General features: G+C 43.1%; 1 protein-coding gene across 2 annotated transcripts in view; it reads left to right on the top strand.

Moving 5' to 3' along the window:
* Window positions 1-23721, top strand: part of CWF19L2 (CWF19 like cell cycle control factor 2) — a 229768-nt gene that overhangs the window by 119802 nt on the left and 86245 nt on the right. For both annotated transcript variants that reach the window (XR_011026053.1, XM_068266886.1), the window contains exon 12: window positions 4582-4719. Coding sequence is in view for 1 of the 2 variants with exons in the window: in XM_068266886.1 (XP_068122987.1) it covers window positions 4582-4719 (138 nt within the window). In the remaining variant the exon portion in view is untranslated. The remainder of the gene's footprint in view (window positions 1-4581; window positions 4720-23721) is intronic.

Genomic DNA, 23721 nt, shown 5'->3' with positions numbered 1-23721 from the left:
TACAGAGGAAGCCTTTTCTCCGCCCACAGCACAAACAGAGCCGCTTGAGGTATGCTAAAGCACATTTGGACAAGCAAGCTTCATTTTGGAATAAAGTGCTGTGGACTGATTAAACTAAAATTGAGTTATTTGGGCATAACAAGGGGCGTTATGCATGTAGGAAAAAGAACACAGCATTCCAAGAAAAACACCTACCTACAGTAAAATATGGTGGTGGTTCCATCATGCTGTGGGGTTGTGTGGCCGGTGCAGGGACTGGGAATCTTGTCAAAGTTGAGGGATGCATGGATTCCACTCAGTATCAGCAGATTCGGGAGACCAATGTCCAGGAATCGGTGACAGAGCTGAAGCTGCGCCGGGGCTGAATGTTTCAACAAGACGACGCTAAACACTGTTCAAAATCCACTAAGGCATTCATGCAGAGGAGCAAGTACAACGCTCTGGAATGGCCATCTCAGTCCCCAGACCTGAATATAATTGAAAGTCTGTGGTGTGTGTTAGAGAGCTGTCCATGCTCAGAAGCCATCAAACCAAAATGAACTAAATCTGTTTTGTAAAGAGGAATGGTCCAAAATACCTTCAACCAGAATCCAGACTCTTATTAGAACCTACAGGAAGCGTTTAGAGGCTGTAATTTCCGCAAAAGGAGGATCTACTAAATATTGATTTCATTTTTTTTTGTGGTGCCCAAATTTATGCACCTGCCTAATTTTGTGTAAACAATTATTGCGCACTTTCTGTAAATCCAATAAACTTCATTTCACTTATCAAATATCACTGTGTGTGTGTCTCCTATATGATATATTTAACTGACTTTTTTTTATCACAACAACCCACGATTTATACAGGAAAAATACAAGATACAAAGGTTACCCAAACTTTCTCATCCTTCTGTACAAATCATTATATCATAATTTTTTTTTTTTTTTGCTTTAGTGTCTCTTTAAGACATGGCATGACCGGCTCTTTTGTACCTTGTCTACACTTCTGTATAGACACGTATAGATGTGTTTAGAATGTTTGTCTAGAGTTCTACTTAAAGAGAAACCGTGACCAAAAATTGAACTTCCTCCCAATCAGTAGCTGATACCCCATTTTACATGAGAAATCTGTTACTTTTCACAAACAGATCAGGGGGCTCTGTATGCCTGATATTGTGGCAAAGCCCTTCCCACAGGAGACTGTGAGGACCATTTTCCTGGCAGTTTCCTGTCTGTGAACCTCATTGCATTGTGGGAAATAGCTGTTTACAGCTGTTTCCAACTGTCAAAAAAAGCAATAAGCAGGTACTTCCACTTACATCACCTTCCAGCAGTAAAAATGTCACCATGTGATAAATGTCAGAAGGTAAATCAGGGAGAGTAAAGAATTTACAGTGGGCAAACACTGACTAAATCATTTATACATAATTCTTGTAAAAATGAAGCACTTTTTTTATTACATAATTTTCACTGGAGTTCCTCTTTAAAGCAGCTCTCTGTTCCTGTATAAAATATGGCATGTGTTTTGCCTTGAATGTCTCCGACTCTTCCCTGCAGGCTGGAACAGAGCATCGCTGTGATGAATCAGGCGGCGTCTCCTCTTCCTGCTGTATGTTTTATGTTCCATGCCACAGTGGCTCTCCACACCTAATGCATCACTGTAGCGGCAGCAGCCTGCCCGTGTCAGTCCCACAGCCCATAAAGCACACACAGGCCGCTAAACATGAGCTGCGGGAGGAGGAGAGAAAAAAAAGAATCTAAATTAACTTCCCCTTCCATGCGCCATATTAATATGAATGGGCTCAAAATAATGCTCATTTTCTTTGAGGGCATTTTCATTTCAGCTTCCTCTCCTGGGAAATATGCGCATCAACTTGACTGGAATGTAGAGGTTGTGATGCATGCAATATTTAGGAGATAATTCTGCCAGTGACGCACTGTATCATTACAGGGAGGCTGCCTGCTAAGCTACCGATATTATTTATTAAAGCAACAATAGCACAATATATTTCCTTTGCTGGTGGATAGACTTTGTTACGGAGGGTCGGTACACTTCAGCTGCATTATTAGCATGGAACTGAAACTTAAAGAGAACCTGTACTGAAAATAAAAAGTCAAAATAACCATACACAGGTCATACTTACCTCATGTGTCGTCTACTCCTCAATCTCTTTCTCTTCTCCTGCATCCCATTTGTCCACTGTGATCAATGGAATTCTCCATCCTTTTTAAAAATGGCCATTACCCCCTAACAGCTTCCTGGTAGCACACTGTTAAACTGTAATATCACCGACTTGAGCCATAGGAAAACATGGACATTATCTTGCACATTCAGTTGTAACTGACAGCTGCTGATATATAACTGACAGCAACTGGTATATTTCAGTTCTGACAAAATATTGTCAGAACTGGAAGGGATCACTGTAAGAAGAAAATGGTGAGCTTCTGAGAGGAACTGATGGTGAGGTAAGTATGTAATATTCATTTGCAGCTTCGTTGTTTGTTTATTTTAAATAATTTTACTTGCTTCAGGTTCCCTTTAACTGCAGGCTCAGATCTGCCCAGTATCCTCTACCATGCTTACTTCAAACCGTTACCTGATTGTTTAAAATACGGTTTCTGCAGCTTCAAATCCAGTTTAAAGAGAAACTGTAACCAAGCATTGAATGTCATCCTAATCAGTAGCTGATACCCCCTTTCCCACAGGAAATGTTTACTTTTTCTCAAATAGATCATCAGGGGGGTCTGTATGGCTGATGTGGTGAAACCCCTCCCACAGTGTGATGTCATGACCTAGGTCCTGATGGTTTCCTGTCTGTGAGCCTTGTTGCATTGTGGGAAATAACAGTTGTTTCCAACTGCCAAGCAACCAGTATCTCCATCTGTGCATATGTATATCTGTAAAGAAAACCAACCTTTTAGCCTATCGCAGTGTTAGTGGGCGTGGATATAGATAATGGCAGTTGGGGCTGTCTATTGTTTTTCATGTCTGCCAGCAGTAAAGATGATTGCATGCAGGCTGATTGTGGATCAAACAATATGAACAAATTACATGGAGAATAGCAATCATTTCTTGATCTCTCTCCTATTTTTTTTAATTTCTCACTCTGCAGTGTATTGATTTATTTCCTCTTTGAGGACCATAGGCTTACACCACCTAGTGACCAGGCTATTTTTTTACTAAATAGGCCACTGCAGCTTTAAGGGCTCGCTGCAGGGCCGTACAACTTAGCACACAAGTGATGATTCTCCCCCCCCCCCCCCCCCCCCTCCTTTTCTGCCCAACAGAGTTTTCTGTTGGTGGGCCAGAATTGCTGCCAGGATGTTGTTTTTTTTTTTTTTCTTTTTTAAATAAATATGTATATACTAGCGGACCTAAGCCCGTTTAAAAACGGGCTCTATGCCTATGTTTTTCGCCGCACACGCTCGCCACCCGCCGCTGCGCACACATTCCGCCGCCCCGTCCCGTCTCTGTGAGGTTGGGTCCGTGCTGCGCACATGCGCAGTAGCGTAAAGCACGGACATTGCTACACAAGGACAGCGTGACGCAGGGACACGGGTTTTATTATAGAGAATATATATATATTTTTTTTAAAAGAAATAAATATTGCTAATTTATTGTCATTTTTAAAATCCCCCCTCCCTCCCTCCCCGCCGCCAGCCTATGACAGCGGATCGCTGTTGTCTCCCCCATGGGGCAGCCATCTCATACGGCTGTCCCCAGTACAGTGCTGCCAGAGATTGCATCGCTGTACAGTGTAAATAGACGGCAACTAACAGTCTCCTAGCGGCGAGACTGATGACGGAGTTGAACTCCGTCATTCAAGAGGAGATGCGCGTGCATTGGCGTGCGTGATCTCCTGCAAATCCCCGCCCCAGGACTTGACACCATTTGGCGTTAGGCGGTTCCGAGGCCGCCGCGATCACACCCGTTGGCGTGAGGTGGTCATTTACAAGTTGAAGTGGGATTATGCTCCCAAAACTAAAATTTCAGTAAGTACTCTTGGATAAATTAAAAAGTCTCCTTTATTATTATCCTCCCTGGCAGTGATCTATACAAAAATCTTGGACGTCAAGGAGGGGGACAGGAGTAGGACACAAAGTACAAAAGGAGGAAGCCACAATGGGGGACGGGGGGAGCCCAGAAGGGGGGACAGGAGGACACAATAATTGAGGGGAGAACAATGTAAAAGAAGCCTCTGTCTGGACCATGGGAGCCTTATAGTCCAAAAAATACGTTAAGTATGTAATATTCATGTGCAGGTACATCATGTGTTTATTTTAATTTTACTCAGTTCAGATTCCCTTTAACTTGCAATGTGTTATTAGAAAATCCAGTTACATCTTTAGCAGCACAGAGTTCTGCTTCCAGAGCTCTCTATTGCAGCCAGTAACTGTCCTGAACTGGCATTAACATGTTGAGATCAGCCACAATGAAATAATCTGTTAGCAGCTGGAGAAATTCCGGCCGGGTCAGGCTAACCTACAGCCCTGTGATGATGGTAAATGGCTGCGTCAGAGGAGGGTGATCCAGGATGTGGAGAGCGCTTATGGATACTCGAGGCTGTGTGACTCAGGATGTATTTCCTCTGTGTTGCAGCTGGAGACGCATGTTGATAAAGAGCGAGTTCGCTATTTCCATGATGACGACAATCAGTCTCTCCATGATCTGGTGAAGAGAGAGAAAATGGGGACAGCCGAAGACCAGAATAAACTCTTTATGAGGATGGCTTCAAAGGTAATGCTGATGCTCGTCACTATACTTTGTGATAATACAAGAGATCATTGGCTCTTTTACTCTACATGAAATTCTGATTTTGATGTGATTCCGATTTTTGGTCCTGGATGCTGCATTTTTATTTAAATTTTTTTAGTTCTCGTGTTGCTAGCTTCCAGTGAAAATCGTGAGTGCAAATTGGAAATGCAATTTGCAGTGTAAAAGAAGCTTGGTTTACACATACTATATGTCTGTACATGTACAGTCCAGTCCTGTCAGTTTTGCATCAGTTTTCTGTCAATTTTACGTGACTGGACTGGAACTGTAAACCTTTTATGCGTGAACCCAGCCATAAAAATGTACTTAGGAAAGGACTGGACCATAAATGTACAAATTAATGCGTGAATGCATCCCTAGAAACACAAACTGATGCCAACTGTCAAAAACTGACAGGACACCTTTTTATGTGTAAACCAAGTCTAACAGCCCTGAGTCCCCACCCCCATTTCTCCACACAGTAGACTGCTCTGCCATTCTGGAAGTAGGTAGCGGATCAGGCCACTCTTCATCTATACAGGGCATTCACAGGGGATTTTTATTTTCAGTTATATAGCATTTTTTATAACATTACATCATGCTCTAATATTTGCTGTTTACAAACTACACTGTGCATTTTAAACTATGAAACAGCAGAAATAATGGTCCTTTAAACTTCTCTGCAGTACATTCTTATCTGAAATTGCATTTCATTGTTTGATGTACAAATGCTTCAGAAAATAGCACTGCTCTCTGACATAATTAGTCGGGGTGCTCAGAGAAGCACTTTTGCATAGATAACAAGTGAAGTTTCTTAACTCTTCCTGTACTGGAAACATGAGACTCATTTCTGTGCTGCTAATGTTCTATTTCTTATGCTGGGAAGACACATACAATTCATTATACCATACATTTTTTTTTCACTTAAAGGGAACCTTAACTCTAAAAAAAAAAAAAAAAAAAAAAACATGAGTTTTACTTACCTGGGGCATCTACCAGCCCCCTGCAGCCATCCTGTGCCCTCGCAGTCACTCATGGCTCCTCTGGTCCCCCGCTGCCAGCTAGTTTCGTTTTTGCCGACTGGGAGTCGGCTGGCAGCCACGCATACATTTTTACGCATTCCTGCTGGTGCTGGAAGCTATTGTAGACATCAAGTACATTTTACGCGTTACAGGTGTAATGCCTAAAATTTTACGCATTACACCCGTAACGCGTAAAAATGTACTTGGTGATGTCCGCAATAGCTTCCTGCACCAGCAGGAATGCGTAAAAACATACGCATAGCGGCCGGCCGACTCCCAGTCGGCAGAAACGAAACTAGCTGGCAGCGGGGGACCAGAGGAGCCATGAGTGACTGCGAGGGCACAGGATGGCTGCAGGGGGCTGGTAGATGCCCCAGGTAAGTAAAACTCATGTATTTTTTTATTTATTTATTTATTTTTTATAGTTAAGGTTCCCTTTAATCTTCCCTTTAATCAGCCAATCTGCTTTATAACCTCATACTTTGAATTCTGAAGGGCATCTTGCCTATTATTTTGATTTTATACAATTCACGTTTAGAAAAAAATGGAGACAAAGCAAATTGTTTTTTTGTTTTTTTTAATCTATTCATCAGTAATCCCAAACAAAGAGCTTTTTTTACACAAGTGTTATGCTTTTGTATTTTTGTATTTTTTTATTTTAATGCAGTTCTCCTTAAAGTGGTCTGAAAGTCAGCATTTCTACTTTGCTCTAAGATATTTCTCACAGCTTGAAAGCTACTATCCCAGAAAAAATCAGAACAGCACTGAAATGGTTAAACAAAGCATTTTCTCCTGCTATTCAGCTTCAAATCTGCATCCAAACTGGAGCTAACAGTATATTTTTTACTTGTTAAACACAAATGTATCAAGACTGGAATGTAAACAAACTGAGAAACTGTCTCTGCTTCAGGCACACACAGAGCTCAGAATAGCTTATTAGAAGGTTTTAACCTCCCTGGCGGTAAGCCCGTGCTGAGCACGGGCTATGCCGCCGGGAGGCCCCGCTGGGCCGATTTGCATAATTTTTTTTTTGCTGCACGCAGCTAGCACTTTGCTAGCTGCGTGCAGTGCCCGATCGCCGCCGATCCGTCGCGCCGCCCCCCCCCCCCCCCCGACCCCGTGCGCTGCCAATCAGTGCCAGGCAGCGCTGTGGGGTGGATCGGAGTCCCCCTTGACGTCACGACGTCGATGACGTCATCCCGCCCCGTCGCCATGGCGACGGGGGAAGCCCTCCAGGAGATCCCGTTCTTTGAGCGGGATCTCCTGATCTCCGTTCGCCGGAGGCGATCGGAGGGGCTGGGGGGATGCCGCTGAGCAGCAGCTATCATGTAGCGAGACTTTGTCTCGCTACATGACAAAAAAAAAAAAAAAATTAAAAAAACGCATTTGCTGCCCCCTGGCGGATTTTTGCAAACCGCCAGGAGGGTTAATAAATAATAAAAAGCAGTTATAATAGAAAAATAATAAAATGCAATGCCAGCTTTCAGGGCAAGAAAAACTACACTTTTTGTGTTTTGTAATTTGTAAACAGACAGTATTACTTATGCACAAAAGCAAATATGATAACTGTATGAGTAATAAAAAGTAGGAAACCACATTTTTATTGAATGTTATGTCGGAGTTTCAGACCACTTTAAAAGACACTTGAAGTCAGAGGAACATGGAGGCTGCCATATTTATTTCCTTTCAAACAAAGCATATTGCTCGAATGTCCTGCTGATCCTCTACCTCTAATACAGTTAACCATAGACCCTGAACAAGCATGCAGATCCGATGTTTCTGACTGAAGTCTGACTGGATAAGCTACATGCTCATTTCAGGTGTGTGATTCAGATACTATTGATGCCAGAAAGCTCAGCAGGACAGCCAAGCAACTGATATTGTAAATAAATATGACAACCTCCATTTCCGTTACTTAACCACTTTACCCCCGCGGTACGAATTTCTCCGTCCCTTTTTCCCCCCTAAAAAAAAACCAAGGGACGGAGAAATCCGTACCTCCCACGCTACCGCCACTGTCTGCGCTCCCGCTCTCGCTCGTGCGCGCGCTCCCGCCGCTCATGCACGCCGCCGCCCGCTCGCCCGGAGATCAATGAACTTGAAAATCCATTCCCGTTCATTGATCTAAGCCCTCGCAATGATCTGCTGCTTCTATGAGAAACAGCGCGATCATTGTGGTTTTCCCAGCCTCGTAGTGCTTCCTGTAAGCGTCCTTCCGGACGCTTACAGGTCGCATGAACACAAACTCATCTTGTGGCCAAATAGTAAAACTACACCCTAAAGCATTTTACATATACAAATACATTAGCTTTACACAATAAATTAACTCATTACCTCCCACACTCCCCAATTTTTTTTTTTTTTTGTAATAAAAAAAAAAAAAACAATAAAAAAAAAACATAAATAGTTACCTTAGGGACTGAACTTTTTAAATATTTGTCAAGAGGGTATAACACTGTTACTTTATAAACTACGGGCTTGTAATTAGGGATGGATGCAAAACTGAAAAAACTGCACCTTTATTTCCAAATAAAATATTGGCGCCAAAGATTGTGATAGGGACATAATTTAAACGTTTTTTTTCCTATTTTCCCATTAAAACACATTTAGAATAAAATAATTCTTGGCATAATGTTCTACCTAAAGAAAGCCTAATTGGTGGCGAAAAAAACAAGATATAGTTCATTTCATTGCGATAAGTAATAATAAAGTTATAGACGAATGAATGGAAGGAGCGCTGAAAGGTAAAAATTGCTCTGGTGTTTAAGGGATAAAACCCCTCAGTGGTGAAGTGGTTAAGATTCCCTAGAACAGTGTTTTAAGTGTGGATCGGGACCACCACTGAAATCAAGCATCATTACTGAATGTTGCAGGCAATACTGATTTTTCCAGAGCATGGCATATAACAGAGCATTGTAACTTGGGTATTGAAAGCTTAGAGGGAAACTAGAGCTAGGCTTCTTTCTTTTGTGCAATACTTTGCCCTCTTGTAAATAAGGAGAGTTATGGAATTGAACCTCATCACACAATGTGACAAAACGAAAGTGCTTCTTGACTGCCACAACTTGTGGAGCCTTTTGTAAATTTGGATTCATTTCAGTTCATCTTGGCTACCCCTGAAGGTTTTTGCAGGTCAGGGTCTTTACACAAGTAGCTCTTGACTTTCTGACTTTGACATAATCCCACCCCTTCCTGTGCTAAACTAACTACTCTTTTGCAAAGCTCCTCCCCATCCATTTTATAATTCAGTGTAAGATTTCCTACTACCTTCTAATGCTTTTGTTTTGATTGTATCGTCGATGGACACTGCAGCCTCTAAAAACTAAAATCTACTTAAAGCGGATCCGAGATGAAAAACTAACTATAACAAGTACCTTGTCTATATATCTTATCTAAAGTTTAGATAGATTAAACAGCAAATCTAGCTGCAAACCGCTTTAATAGAATATGATTATTTCTTCCTGTGATACAATGACAGCAGCCATGTTGTTTGTAAACATTACACAGAGGCAGGCTTATCTGCATCTTGAGCACTTAGCCTGTGAAAAAAACCTGATCCTCCCTCCTCCTCCCCTCTGCCTCTGAAATCTTTGGCTAGTAATACCCCCCCCCCCCCTCCTCCTGCCCAGACTGAGCTACCATGAGCCCTTGCTACTGTCTGAAAATGCCAAGGCTCTCTGAAAACCTGTGGGCGTGGCTTGTTTAGTTTATAGGGAATTAGAGTATTAAAACAAAAAAGTATTTGCCTTGAGGAATGCCCTATAAACAATAGGAAATGAACACAATTATGCAATGATTAAAAGTTCACCTCGGATCCACTTTAAAGGACAACTGAAGTGAGAGAGATAATGGAGGCTTCCATATTTATTTCCTTTTTAACTTTACCAGTTGCCTGGCTGTCCTGCTGATCTTTCATGCATCAAGTAGTGTCTGAATCACCAGCCTGAAACAAGCATGCAGCAAATCCAGTCGAATAATGTGTAAACATTTCCTACTTCATGTTAAAATTCTGAGACAAAAGCTCTGCTTTACTTTGTGTAAGTTTTAGCTGCATTGGAAATATCCATTAGAAGAGGTAAGCCTGTGTTTTATGTCAAATGTGACATGAAAGCCAGTGCTGGTCTCTGCATGTCTCAGAAGAGTACAAAGTACTTTTCTTTGAGAACGAAAGATGTTCAGCATGAAAACTGGCCCAGGGAGCTGCAGATTCAAGCTCCTGGCGTTGTCCCACGTCTTCGACCACAGCAATGCATACCAGGAGATGTAGTCAGCCAATGTGAATATATCTTCTGGACGGGAAATATCCTCACATTGACGGACTAAATCTCCTGGCATGCATTGTCGCAGTCCGGAGCATACAACACCGGCGGAAGTTTCAAAATGGTGCAGCTGTGGTTCTCCCTGAGGAAGATAGTGGACAAGTGGTTACAGGCAGCACCCAACCATCTAGATGCGACGGTGCTGGGTCTCTTCTCTTGGAGTCCCTGAGCAAGATGGCAAATCCCATATGCATGTGGGGGGCAAAAGAGCAGCCCCCGATAGGTGAGAAATGCAGATTGCCCCAACCCCTGCACATTCTGTTATGAAACTCTCTTCAGGGAAGTTGCATTTTGTATATCTTGATATGAAGGTAATTGGGTCCCTTCAAAGTTTACCCGAGATGGATTTTTTTTGGGGGGGGAGGGGGGGGGGCACAAATGAGACACAAAGGCATGCTCCCTTGTAAATTACATACCTCTTTAGCCTCTCGGCGCTGCTCTCTGCACCCCTGGCTCTGTGCTGCTGTCTTCTGCCCTGGTTCACCATAAACATTCACCTGATTTTCGGAAAAATAAGACACACACACACTGAAATTCACACACACACTGAAATTCACACACACACTGAAATTCACACACACACTGAAATTCACACACACACTGAAATTCACACACACACACTGAAATTCACACACACACTGAAATTCACACACACACTGAAATTCACACACACACTGAAATACACACACTGAAATACACACACACACACACACACACACACACACACACACACACACACACACACACACACACACACACACACACACACACACACACACACACACACACACACACACACACACACACACACACACACACACACACACACACACACACACACTACACACACACACACTTCAAAATATACAGACACACACACACCTCAAAATATACAGACAGACACACCTCAAAATATACAGACAGACACACCTCAAAGTACACACACAGACACACCTCAAAATACACACACACACACACACACCAAAATACACACCCACCCATTCACACTTATGTGATTAGTGGGCGATTCCCGCTAATCGCTAAAGCGCTAGCACTTCTTAAAGCGCTAGTGCTTTGTTATCCTATGGCAGTATTCTCACTGCAGCAATTGGCGCCGATCACGGGCATTTTACGATTAGCGCCAATCGCAAACGTGTTACCTGCAGCATTTTCTGGAGGATTCCGGAGCGATCGCGGTACAGTGCTTATAAAGCGCTGACAGCGATTGCTCTGGAATCGAGGAAGTGTCCAGTGATTTTTACCCCGCTAATCACAGTAAAATCACTTGCGCGAAACGTTTTGCCTTTTTAGATGTGAATTGGGCCTCACACTCACTCTCTTCCCTTTTTATTTTCTTTTATTCATGAAGTAGAAACCACCTTTAAAACCCTTCCCTCACACATAGCATGCATCCATAAAGCATCCTGAAAGCTGAATAGTCCTATCCTTCGGCAGCAGTACAGTCATTGCTTATGATCAGGCCTGACTTTGGCTAATGGTTTCTGACTGATGCCAAATGCGTGAAATCATTACTAAGTACAGATGTCTGCGTTGTCATGCATTAGCCCTCAGTCACTGGAACGTGTCATGTGGCCTGTGCATAGTTCTTACTAAATTAAATATCTTCTCCAGCAACTCATTCCGTCCGTGACCTGAATGGAGATCATCGGATTGTCCAAACTGATCAGGCTGCCATTCCTGCCCTCTCTCCATGTCTCGGGGCACATGCACAAAGCGTGTGTCCAAAATGAGAGAACTGATATAACCAAATGCATGTTTGCAGAGCTGTGAAGGAATGGAAAATGTACAGTTTATAACTAATTGGTGCATTCCAGTCTAGCTGACTTGTAGCACTTCTTCGGTGTACTCTGACTGCCAACTCCTATGTGGATAGATTAGTGCAACTCAGCGCTCATTGATATTGAGGTACTTCTGGAAACCTTGTGGAGGAGCAGTGTAGACATTCAGTCATGCGGAAAACAGCTGATTTTATGCACATTGTATAAAAAGAAGCCAGAAAAAGCAGCACCACTCAAGGGGTAGTATTGAAAAATAATTAACACGTCATTTTTATTGTAACAAATTCTATGTAAATAAGACGAATACACTTCATGATGATTCAGCATTAAAAACAATGAAAAGAGCATCCCATAAAACGCACTGCCTGTAATCTATATGCACACACGATGCAAATATCATATTGTACTGCACACAATATATTAGTAATAGCCAATTATCTCAGCCATGAGCCTCCAGGCAGTGGAACCTGGGTTCAGTATGCAATAAATAGTAATACATTGAAAAAATCTGTGACCTCATGCATAATTAAGAACATAGTGCAAATTGTAAATATCATTTGAAAATGCCCTCACTACAACAGTGAACAACAACGTGCTATGATAGTGGGAGTAGTAGCTGCAATGAGAATGCTGAAATAAGTGATTGGAGCATCCCATAGAAAAGTGCATAGAAGGTATACTTAGCCCAGAGAAGTGGTCAAGCATGCAGGCATCGGTGAGGAGGCAGAGAGACGGAGGGTCCCTTCAAATGGACCCACTAGTTCCGCAGGCGTTACCCGCTTTATGAAGGATAGAGGGGGACAACCAAACTGATTTTACCAAACTGACAAACAGCTGTTTTTACCAAACCTCTTGCCAATTGCCTATTCACTAAACCTATTACTGCGTTGAAACGTAAACTTACTGACTATTGAAGTAAGTTATGGACTTGTGCGGTAAATACCACAATAAATGTCAATTCAGAAAGATTAGAGATTTCGGTAAAACTAGTATAATGTTAAGTATTTTAAACCTGCCAGGGCTTGCCGATAACCAGCAATCTGGATTTGGTAAAATTGATAGACAAGGCAGACGGACAAATTTGAAGAGCCCCCTGGTCCTGCTACTCACCCCATTTGATCTGATTGACAGCCGGGCAGTACATCAAGAAAAAAAAAAAAAACATGAGTGCAGAAGGAGACCTTAAAAAAGGCTTTTCTGTATCCCTTTAGATGTGCAGATCTATATACCGATACACAGAAGAAAGCCCTCTAGTCCCTTCTAGACTTCATGTTCATCATAATGAGGAGGGATGATCAATGAGATGCAAATATTTCTAAGTTCCTGCAGATTTATATAAATTTTTATGCAAATATATGCAACTTGAAAATGGACCTATCAGTTTAAACCTGGGTGGGATTTGATTGGTCCATTTTCAAGTTGCACATATTTGCATAAAAATAATTTCCTGAACAGCCATTGCTAAGTCTAACTGCCAAAAAAAAGTGAGTAGGGAGGCTGGTGGTATCTTACTATTTTGGCATTTAGACTGCCAGAATCCCAAATTTGATGGTTCCAGTCAGATTTTAACTGCTTTTTTTGCTGTAGTGGACCTTCTTTAAGAAGTAAAATCATGTGTCGGAGAAATATGTTTTGAAGCCGTCGGTGTTTTGTTTGGAACCTTAGCGCTGTGTACATTATCAGTCCCTAGTTACACTTACACAAGCACTGTTCTTGAAAAAGTAATTACTGTATCTGCCTGGCACTCCTCATATAGTATGCATAAAGCCTAATGCAGAAGATGGAAATCTCAGAATGAATAGCCTATTCATTCTGGCGCTGTCATTCTCCTTTCTGCTTCTATACATGTGGGAGTTTGGGCAATAGAGATCAGCGTTCCAGGTAACTTGGATACGTTCTGTCAAAGACACTAGAGAAACAATTGTATCTCCGAGGCTTGTCTTTCTCAGAGATATTGCTTTTAGTGCCGGGTTTTTAATAACATAATCACTTCCCGCAGCCCACTCCTTCCTATGATTGCGGTCTCTGTGCAGAAGGTCATTTGCAATTTGTCTGTTAAAGCAACTGCAGAGGGTAGTGTGGCGTCTATCTGTGCCCAACCCCTCCGGCTTCCTGTAGGACTTAAAGGACCACGATCCTGAAGATTGTAAAATTTAAAATACATGTAAACCTATACGTTTCTTCCAAAGTAAACTGAGCCATAAATTAATTTTCTGCTATGCAGCTGTCACTTACAGTAAGTAGTAGAAATCTGACAGTTTTTGAAGCAGCCCATCTCCTCATGGGGGAAGATCAGGATTTTCTTTATTTTCAAAAGCACTTAGTGAATGGCAACTCCTCAGTCCAACTGCTAAAAAAAGTGTGCAGGGAGGCTGGAAAGCATCTTTGTATAAATCATTTTCAGGGAGTGTCTTTATAAAGAATCAGAGCCTTGCTGAGAATCCCCCATGAAGAGATGGACTAGTCCAAAACCTGTCAGTTCTGTCAGATTTCTACTGCCTACTGTAAGTGACAGCAACATAGGAGAGATGTCATTTATGGCTCATTTCACTCTGGAAGAAACGTACTTCTTAGTTGTATGTTTACATTTTATTTTAAATGTTACCCTTTTTTGCGGCAGTGGTCCTTTAAAGAGGAACTTTAACCCAGGATTGATCTTTATCCCAATCAGTAGCTGATACCCCCTTTCCCAGAATAAATCTTTCTCTAACCAATCCATTGTACGGCTGGAAAAGGAGAGACTCCAGACTCCTCCTCCTGGGGAAACACAATTAGCAAAGGATTAAAAGCCCCCACCCTGCCCCTCCTGCCTCAGTATCTTGTGTTTCCGGCCGACTGGGGCACAGTTAGCAGCAAGGAAATTTGGCTGGAGCATGGAGGGGCTATACTGCAGTGGTTAAGAGATGTCTGACTAACCTGGCCTGTGATCAGGCGTTAGGAGGGTAATCTCGGCAGTACCTAGTCCCGCATGCCGCCATTACCTGAGTGTGCGCTGGTATTAAGAGCAGTGCAGCGAAGGTCTGTCCTCTGCCGTCAGGCTGTTGGCAGAATGGCGTCCCCCGCAAAAGAGCCCGGCGGCTGAGGAGTTGTGTACAGCGCGAAGGGCGGAGCGGAAATGACGTAGGGGCGCGCGCGCGCCTAGTGACGTCAGATATGCGGGCGGACAGGGGCAGAGTGGCGGAAGTCTCCAGAAGTCTTACCATATATGGTAGACGCCGAGACTCGCAGCGGAAGGATCCTCAAGCTATTTACTGGTGACGGATCTTCCGGAAAAACCCTGAAGGGGTGCAGAAGGAAAGCGCCGACGGAAAGGATGGAGGTTTCCGTGGCACAGTCTCCAGCAGCAAGCAGCGCAGAGGGGGTAATGTACACTACCCAGAGGCGGCATTGCACTTATGTTGGCATAAAGCAGATAGGCTTGCAGAGGAACTGACTAGTCTTTATATGTTTTTTTCCTGTTTTTCTCTCTCTCTCTCTCTCTTTGAAAGGCTATGGAGGCTAGAGGAGACAGAAGCAAGTTTAAAAAATGCCAGAATTGTTTTGAGAAACTGGATATTTCGTGGCCAAAGAGTATTTGTCTTAAGTGTTCAGACAATATTATGGCCTCAGAGTCCATGACTCTAGTTAAAGAATTTATGGAGTCGATGAGACAGGAGTTAAGAACTGCATTAAAAGAAATGAGAGGAGGGCAGGAGACAGGAGGAGGACGTTCCCGGTCCCTCCAGGCCAGTACAAAATTTAAATACTACTGGCTTGCTTCCTCTACCTCACTTAACTATAGAGGAGGAGGAGGAGGAGGAAGAAGAAGAAGAAGAGGAAGAGCAGGCATCAGGGGGTTTGCAGGATCTAGAAATACCCTCAGGAGAGGAATCAGAAACAGACAGTATAAAAGATAAAACCCCGAGGTTTTTGTTTATGCCAGAAGAAACGCAGGAATTGCTTAAAGCAGTTTACAATACAGAAGGAATAAAAGAGGAAGCCTCTCTTTCCTCGGTTCAGGATAAGGTATATGGCGGGCTAATACAGCAACAGGGAAGATCATTTCCTGTGCATCAGTCACTAAAAGACATTATAGAGGCGCAGTGGAGGGAGCCCGAGAGGAAATTGTTTGTGCCGAAGTCAGCAAAACGTAAATTTCCTTTTAAGATACAAGATTTAGATAAATGGATGAAATGTCCGAAATTGGACGCATCCCTGGCAAAATATTCAAAACAATCAGACCTGTCCTTTGAGGATGCGGGTTCATTGCGTGATCCTATGGACAAGAAGGTGGAATTATTAATAAAAAGAGCATGGGAAGCAGCTGCATTTGGGTTTAAGTCAAACCTGTCTTCAACATGTGTATGTAGAAACTTGAAAATCTGGATGGAAAGTTTATTAACAAAGATAGCAGCAGGAGAATCCCTAGCCTCCTACTCAGCTTCAATCCCAGTAGTAATTAAGGCAATAGCTTTCTTAGCTGATGCGACAGCAGAGTCGATCAGAATTACAGCACGCACCACGGCCTTGTTGAATTCGGCCCGCGGAGCGATATGGCTAAAAACTTGGGAAGGAGATATCACTTCAAAGAATAAGTTATGTGCTCTACCATTTGAAGGGGGGCTACTGTTTGGGCCTGAATTGGAAAATATTTTGAAAAGGTCATCAGAAAGAGGGAACCAGTTTCCCTACAGAAAGAAGAGACCGTTTTTTAGGAAAGCCTTTGTTCAGCCAAAAACTGATAAAGAGCAGAATAGAGGAGCAGTGGGCCAAAAGAAGTGGTTTCCCAAAGGAAGAGGCAGAGGGGGATTTGCCCTCGGGAGGCCAGATAATGTTAGAGAGACCAAATGACTCAGAAGTGGGAGGGAGATTGAGGTTTTTTCTGGAGAAATGGGAAAAGTTAAACCCAGACATTTTTGTGTTAAACATTATAAGGGAAGGTTATCGCCTGGAATTTTTGGTTACTCCACCAGACAGGTTTTTCCTCAATCCACTCCCGAGAGAATTGGAGATGGCATTAGGAATGAAAGCAACAATTTCTTCCTTTTTGTCAATGAAAGTAATAAAACCAGTTCAAGAAAGGGAAAAGAACAGGGGGTTTTATTCCCATTCCTGATAAAAAAGCCAGGGGGCAAATTTCGTTTCATTTTGAATTTAAAGAAGCTAAACCCATTTCTGAAATACAAAAGGTTCAGAATGGAGAGCATATACTCAGTACGCCAGTTGTTGAACAAGGGGATCTGGTTTGTGAACCTGGACTTACAAGATGCCTATCTACATGTACCGATATGGGAGAGGCATCAGAAGTACTTAAGATTTGCAGTAAAAACAGAGACTCAGATTCTGCATTTCCAATTTGTGGCCCTGCCATTTGGAATCGCATCTGCCTCCAGGGTATTTACAAAGATAATCTCAGAGGTCATGAAGCCCTTAAGATTGCAGGGAATATCGATCATACCGTACTTAGACGACATACTCATACATGCACAGTCCAGACAGAGGATAGAAGCACACAAGCAGGTGATGCAGATGTTCTCAGATCTGGGTTGGATCATCAATTTACAGAAATCAAACCTGGTGCCATCTCAGGAGGTAACCTTTCTAGGTTATCTCATAAATTCCAATCAGACGAAGATGTTTCTGCCAGGAGAAAAGAAAGGAAAACTGAAAGACACAGTGGTACAGTTACAAGAACAAAAACAGGTAACATTGAGACACCTAATGAAAGTGGTAGGGCTCATGACCGCAGCTATGCCGGCCATCACATGGGCCCAGCTGCACAGCAGAAGGCTACAAAACTTTCTTCTGGACAGTTGGGACAAGTCATCAAAATCTCTGGAGAAGGTAGTGCAGATCCCCGAGGAAGTGAAGCAGTCACTAAAGTGGTGGACAAACAACGAGAATCTAGACCGGGGGCGAATGTGGTCCCAACAAGACGTAGTGACAGTCACGACAGATGCAAGCGGCAGCGGATGGGGGGCAGTTTGCAGAGAGTTACACTTGCAGGGGCAATGGAGCAGGAAGGACCAGCAACAGTCATCAAATGCAAGGGAGCTAAAGGCAGTGGGGCTAGCGTTAAAAGGGTTTCAGACTCAGATACAAGGAAGAGATGTTTTAGTCCTGTCAGACAACATCACGACAGTGTCATACCTGAACAAGCAGGGGGGAACAAGAGTGGAAAGCTTGCTAGAGTTGAGTCTAGAAATTCTACAGTGGGCAGAACAACATGTCAGTTCAGTAGCAGCCACACATCTCAAGGGCAGTCTAAACGTAAAGGCAGATTTTCTGAGCAGAACAAAACTAGACCAGACAGAGTGGAGTCTCAATCAAGAAGTGTTTCAGCTAGTGGCAGAAAGGTGGAGACAACCAGAGATAGACCTATTTGCCAGCCCGGACAACAAAAAACTAGAAAAATTCATGTCTCTTCATCGAAGAGGCCAGCCGTTAGCAGTAGATGCTCTGTCACAACCTTGGCCCTTCCAGACAGTGTATGCATTTCCTCCCTTAGCCCTGATAACAAAGGTGATCAAAAAGTGGGAACAAGAAGGGGCAAACATGGTTCTAGTTGCGCCCTGGTGGCCGAAGCGGGCTTGGTTCACACAGCTGTGGGAGAAGTCAGGAGGACTTTTTTGGAAACTCCCAGACAGAATAGACTTGCTACACCAGGGGCCAATATATCATCCCAATCCAACTCTGTTCAGCTACACGGCTTGGTTTCTGAGGAAGACCTGCTGAGAAAAAAGGGACTTTCAGAGAAAGTGATACAGACTCTATTGAAGTGCAGAAAGTCAATCACTAGAAAGATCTATGGGAAAGTATGGAAGGTCTACTTGTCTTGGTGTGCAAAAGAAAACCGATACAGGCATAGGGTAGCGGATATTCTAGATTTCTTCCAAAGGGGAGTAGAAATGGGTTTGGCGGTCAGCACACTAAGGGTACAGTGCACGGCGTTATCACTCTATCTAGACAAACCTCTGTCAAAGGAAATCTTAGTTAAAAATTTTTTGAAGGCAGTGGAAAGATCAACTCCTATCAAAGCAAAAATAGTGCCACAATGGGATTTACCATTAGTCTTACAGATGTTGATGAATCCGCCTTATGAACCACTACAGGATCTAGATATAGAGAGGCTCACGCTAAAGACGCTATTTTTAGTAGCAATAACATCAGCAAAAAGGGTAAGCGACATAGAGGCTTTTTCCATCAAAGATCCCTTTCTCACGATTTTTTCAGACAAAATTGTGCTTACCCCAGATCTTAATTATCTGCCAAAGGTAGTTTCAGATTTTCACCGAACCCAACAGGTGATCATACCTTCCTTTTGCCAGAATCCGGCAAATGACAAGGAGAAGAAGTATCATAACCTAGATGTAAGGAGAACAGTAATACAGTATCTAACTAAAACAAAGGAATTTAGGAGATCAAATAGACTATTTGTGAATCATTCAGGAGCAAACAAGGGGCTTCAAGCCTCAAAGTCGACTTTGTCAAGATGGATTAAGAAAATAATAATGGAGGCATATGAGGTAAATGACAGGAATTTACCTCAAAGGGTGACAGCACATTCGTCAAGGGCAATGGCCACCTCTTGGGCAGAAAAGGCAGGAGCTTCATTGCAACAGATATGTCAGGCAGCCACCTGGAAGACACCGACAACCTTCATGAGGCATTATAGAGTGGATATATTGTCGGGTCAGGATATGGCATTTGGGCGCAAGGTGTTACAGGCAGCAGTCCCTCCCTAGGGTGAGTGTAAGATTACTTACCTATCTCTCCTTTTCCAGCCGTACAATGGATTGGTTAGAGAAAGTCCAGTTTAGACTCACCGGTAATGGTGTTTCTAACCATTCCATTGTACGGCGTCCAGTATCCCGCCCTGTCTCTCATTCTTACTTCTGCCTTATCACACGTTGGTGTGGGAAGAGTTAGTTAGCGGTCAGGCACGACTGTGTTTTCCTTGGTGGCCGTTCTTACTTTCGAATATACTGAGGCAGGAGGGGCAGGGTGGGGGCTTTTAATCCTTTGCTAATTGTGTTTCCCCAGGAGGAGGAGCCTGGAGTCTCTCCTTTTCCAGCCGTACAATGGAATGGTTAGAAACACCATTACCGGTGAGTCTAAACTGGACTTTACCTTTTTTCAAATAAGTCATCAGAGACTTCTGCATAGCTGATATTGTGGTGAACCCTTTCCACAGTGTGAAGTCATGGTCCTGACTGTTTGCTGTCTGTGAACCTTGTTGCATTATGGGAAATAACATCTACTTCCAGCTGCCAAGCATGCAGTATCAGGGAGATACTGCATGCTTGGCATGCAGTTCTCGTGCAGAGAACTCTCAGTAAACGAACATTCTGCAGGGATCACCTGGTAGAACTAAAGCTTTGGCCACCTGTGATTAATTTCAGAATGTAAATCAGGGAGAGGAAAGATTTTACAATGGGCAAATTCTGACTAAATAATAAATGAAGCAATTTTATTCACTAAATTCTTTTTACCACAGTTCCTCTTAAAGTACATCTGAGGTGAAGCTAAACTGAGGAGAAAAACAATTGTATATGTCCTCCTTTTCCTAAAAATGATTTTTTTTTTTTAGAAATGCCTCAGTTCTATTTTATATTTAAGTTTGTTTTGTTTCATTGTCTCTGCACAATGACACCTTCATTGAAGTATGCTAGAGCTCAAATCTATGAATTATTTACCATTTTTATCTCTTTCCTGCTTTCAGAAGCCTTTTGCTGACAGGAAAGTGTTTTATGGCTGTAATTTAGTTATCAGTGAGGGTTATGACCCAGTCCAAACCGGAAAGAAACTGTCACTCATATACCTGATGTTTAAAGGGGAGCTGAAGAGAGAGGTATATGGAGGCTGCCATGTTTATTTCCTTTTAAAGCGGATCCGAGATGAAAAACTAACTATAACAAGTAACTTCTTATATCTTATCTAAAGTTTAGATAGTTTAAACAGCAAATCTAGCTGCAAACAGCTTAAATAGAATATGATTATTTCTTTCTGTGATACAATGACAGCAGCTATGTTGTTTGTAAACATTACACAGAGGCAGGCTTATCTGTATCTTGAGCAAAAAACCTAATCCCTCCTCCTCCCTCCTCCCCTCTGCCTCTGAAATCTATAGGTAGTAATACCTCCCCCTCCCCCTGCCCAGACTGAGCTCCCATGAGCCCTTGCTACTGTCTGAAAGTGCCTTGGCTCTCTGAAAACCCGTGGGCATGGCTTATTTAGTTTATAGGGAATTAGAGTATTAAAACAAAAACAAAAAAGTATCTGGCTTGAGGAATGCCCTATAAACAATAGGAAAGGAACACAATTATGCAATGTGTAAAAGTTCATCTCGGATCCACTTTAAGCAATACCAGTTGCCTGGCAGCCCTGCTGATCCTCTGCCTCTAATATTATTAGCCATAGCCCCTGAACAAGCATGCAGCAGATCAGGTGTTTCAGACTTCAAAGTCAGATCTGACAAGACTAGCTGCATGCTTGTTTCTGGTGTTATTCAGATACTACTGCAGAGAAATAGACCAGCAGGGCTGCCAGGCAACTGGTATTGATTAAAAGGAAATATGGCAGCCTCTGTATACCTCTTACTTCAGTTCCCCTTTAACTCTTTCAGGCAGAGAAAGAAAAAAAAAAGGAACACAGCATAGTTATTTGTGTGCTTGGCTCTGTACATACACGTCTATCTCATCATGTCACATGTCACTTCGGTTGTCCTTTAAAGTCAGTTGGTGGTTACTTGTTTCCAAACTTGGCACTTTTTTTTTTTTTTAATTTACCACCTTCACCTAGCTCACTTTTGTACTGTGGGACGTGTAAGGCAGCATGTTCACAGTATGTTAAAATGGATGTGGAAGCATATCTGAGACGAAGCTTGCAGTGGCTGTTGGATCAGGCTTTACAAATCCAACAGACATCCGTATTGTCTCTCCAGCTTTACCCTTCACTTCTCACTGTGAATGCCAGGCTATAGTAGAGTACTGTACACTCAGTACCAGTAGCCCCAGCAATCCCTCAGTCACGTGGGGGGGGAGGGGCCTGGCAGGGTAGGGTATTAGGGGAAAGAGATGGACCTGTGCATCGTTAATGTAAAGTACCTGCCGTAAGTTCTACAGTATTTTATATAGGTCCGTGGTGGTGAGAGGCCCGACCCAGTTTAGTTACGCCTCAGAGTGCAGCGTTTGCAACCGCATAGCTGCTGCCTTTCATTGGTCCTTTTCCAAGCCATTTAAAATTGTCAAATTGGCATCACATAGGTATTAGTAACAACTAGTTTGCCATCTGTATTACCTACTCAGAGATTTGTAAAGAAACTCATGTTCCCGTGATCGATCCACCCCCGCTGCTCTGTATATCTGCATGAGGTGAGCACAGTGCAGCCCTGCTTCACAGGCAGAAATAGGAGATTACGCAACAGGCATGAATAGTGCATAAGCATGGAGGGTAAAGGAAACATGGCCTGGTAGCATGAAAATAGAATAGAATAGCTTTATTCGCCAGGTGCGACAGGTACCACGCCCAGAATTGTTTGTGGTACAATGGCAATTGGCATAGTGCAGCAGCAGCAGCAACAGCGCAGTGGAATAGCAACAACAGCAGCAGCAATATAGTGCCAGCGACTTGACATATGGTGCAGTGCAGCGACATAGTGCAGTAACAGCAGCAGCAACAACATGGTGCAGATGACAATCACAAGGTGCCAGCGAATTGATATATGGTGGCGTGGAACAGGTGGGAGTCAAGCATACAGACATGCATTCTTGCATGGGTGCACCAGCATGACAGGGGAAGACTGGAGGGGTATCCTTGGGGGGGGGGGGGCTTAGTTGAGGAGGACTACCTGGGGAAGAAAGGTGTTTCTGTGCCTGTTGGTTTTGGTGGGAATGGTCCTGTAGCGGCCTGAGGGGAGAAGGTTAAAGAAGTGAGCACACTCTCCTCATATGACAAACTGCCTACATGTGCGTTATAGCAAGGTCAGGCAATGGTTACATAATAGAAGTTTATACTTCCAGAACAGAATAGGAAAGCACATCCTGTGGTAAGTAAATGTGTGCTTTTATGTATAATTTATTATTAATACACCCTCAGCGATATGTGTCATGCATTATGGAAAGCGCGACAGATTTTCGCACACAAACCTTGAAGTAGATTGTCACAAGGAAAACGACTTGCATATGCATTGCACACGGCTCTTCAGGTTGAAAGTCTACTTTCATTACCTCATGAAATTTTAGAAAAAGCTGACAAAAGCTTATTTAAAATGAGCCGCTTGGGCAGCCCTAATCCTTATGAAGAGGCAGACCACTGGGATAGATCTGCTTCAAAGAGCTCGCAGACTACAATCCATTGACTTTCAGGTAGCAGCCTGAAGCTAGAAATTGTTGTAACAGTCCAGGATACGCGTTCCCTGAGCAGAGAACCTTCTTTACTCTTGGCTACCGTACTTCATTGAAATGGTGTATTATAGTAGAACTTCAGTCTTTTGCAGAGAATCCCAGCCCTGTGTCAGGCCTAAGGAAGCAGTGCGTATTTATGCATCCCCACTGGAGGAGAGACTCTGACAACTCAAGCTGGCCATGTATGGATTTATAAGATTCCGGTATGGCAAGCAATCATTATCCCCCCGTCCCCCACCCCCTCAGAAATCATGGTAGGGTGACCAGCCACCCTAAGAAAGAAGAACGCAGAGACAACGGGAGCCCAAATAATGCAGTATGTCACAAGATGAGTGATGGAAAACAAAAAAGATTTGAGTAATCGCGAAGGAAGGTTGCATGAGGGGCAACCAACCACTGAAAGCAGGAGGAGATCTAGATCTTTAAACCTGACTCCACTCTGGTGTCCAGCTGGTGCTGGAGG

Source organism: Hyperolius riggenbachi, chromosome 2, assembly GCF_040937935.1.
Source record: "Hyperolius riggenbachi isolate aHypRig1 chromosome 2, aHypRig1.pri, whole genome shotgun sequence".
Classification (NCBI taxonomy): domain Eukaryota; kingdom Metazoa; phylum Chordata; class Amphibia; order Anura; family Hyperoliidae; genus Hyperolius; species Hyperolius riggenbachi.
The sequence above is the reverse complement of the archived record's forward strand: the minus strand, read 5'-3'. Positions and strand labels throughout refer to the sequence as shown.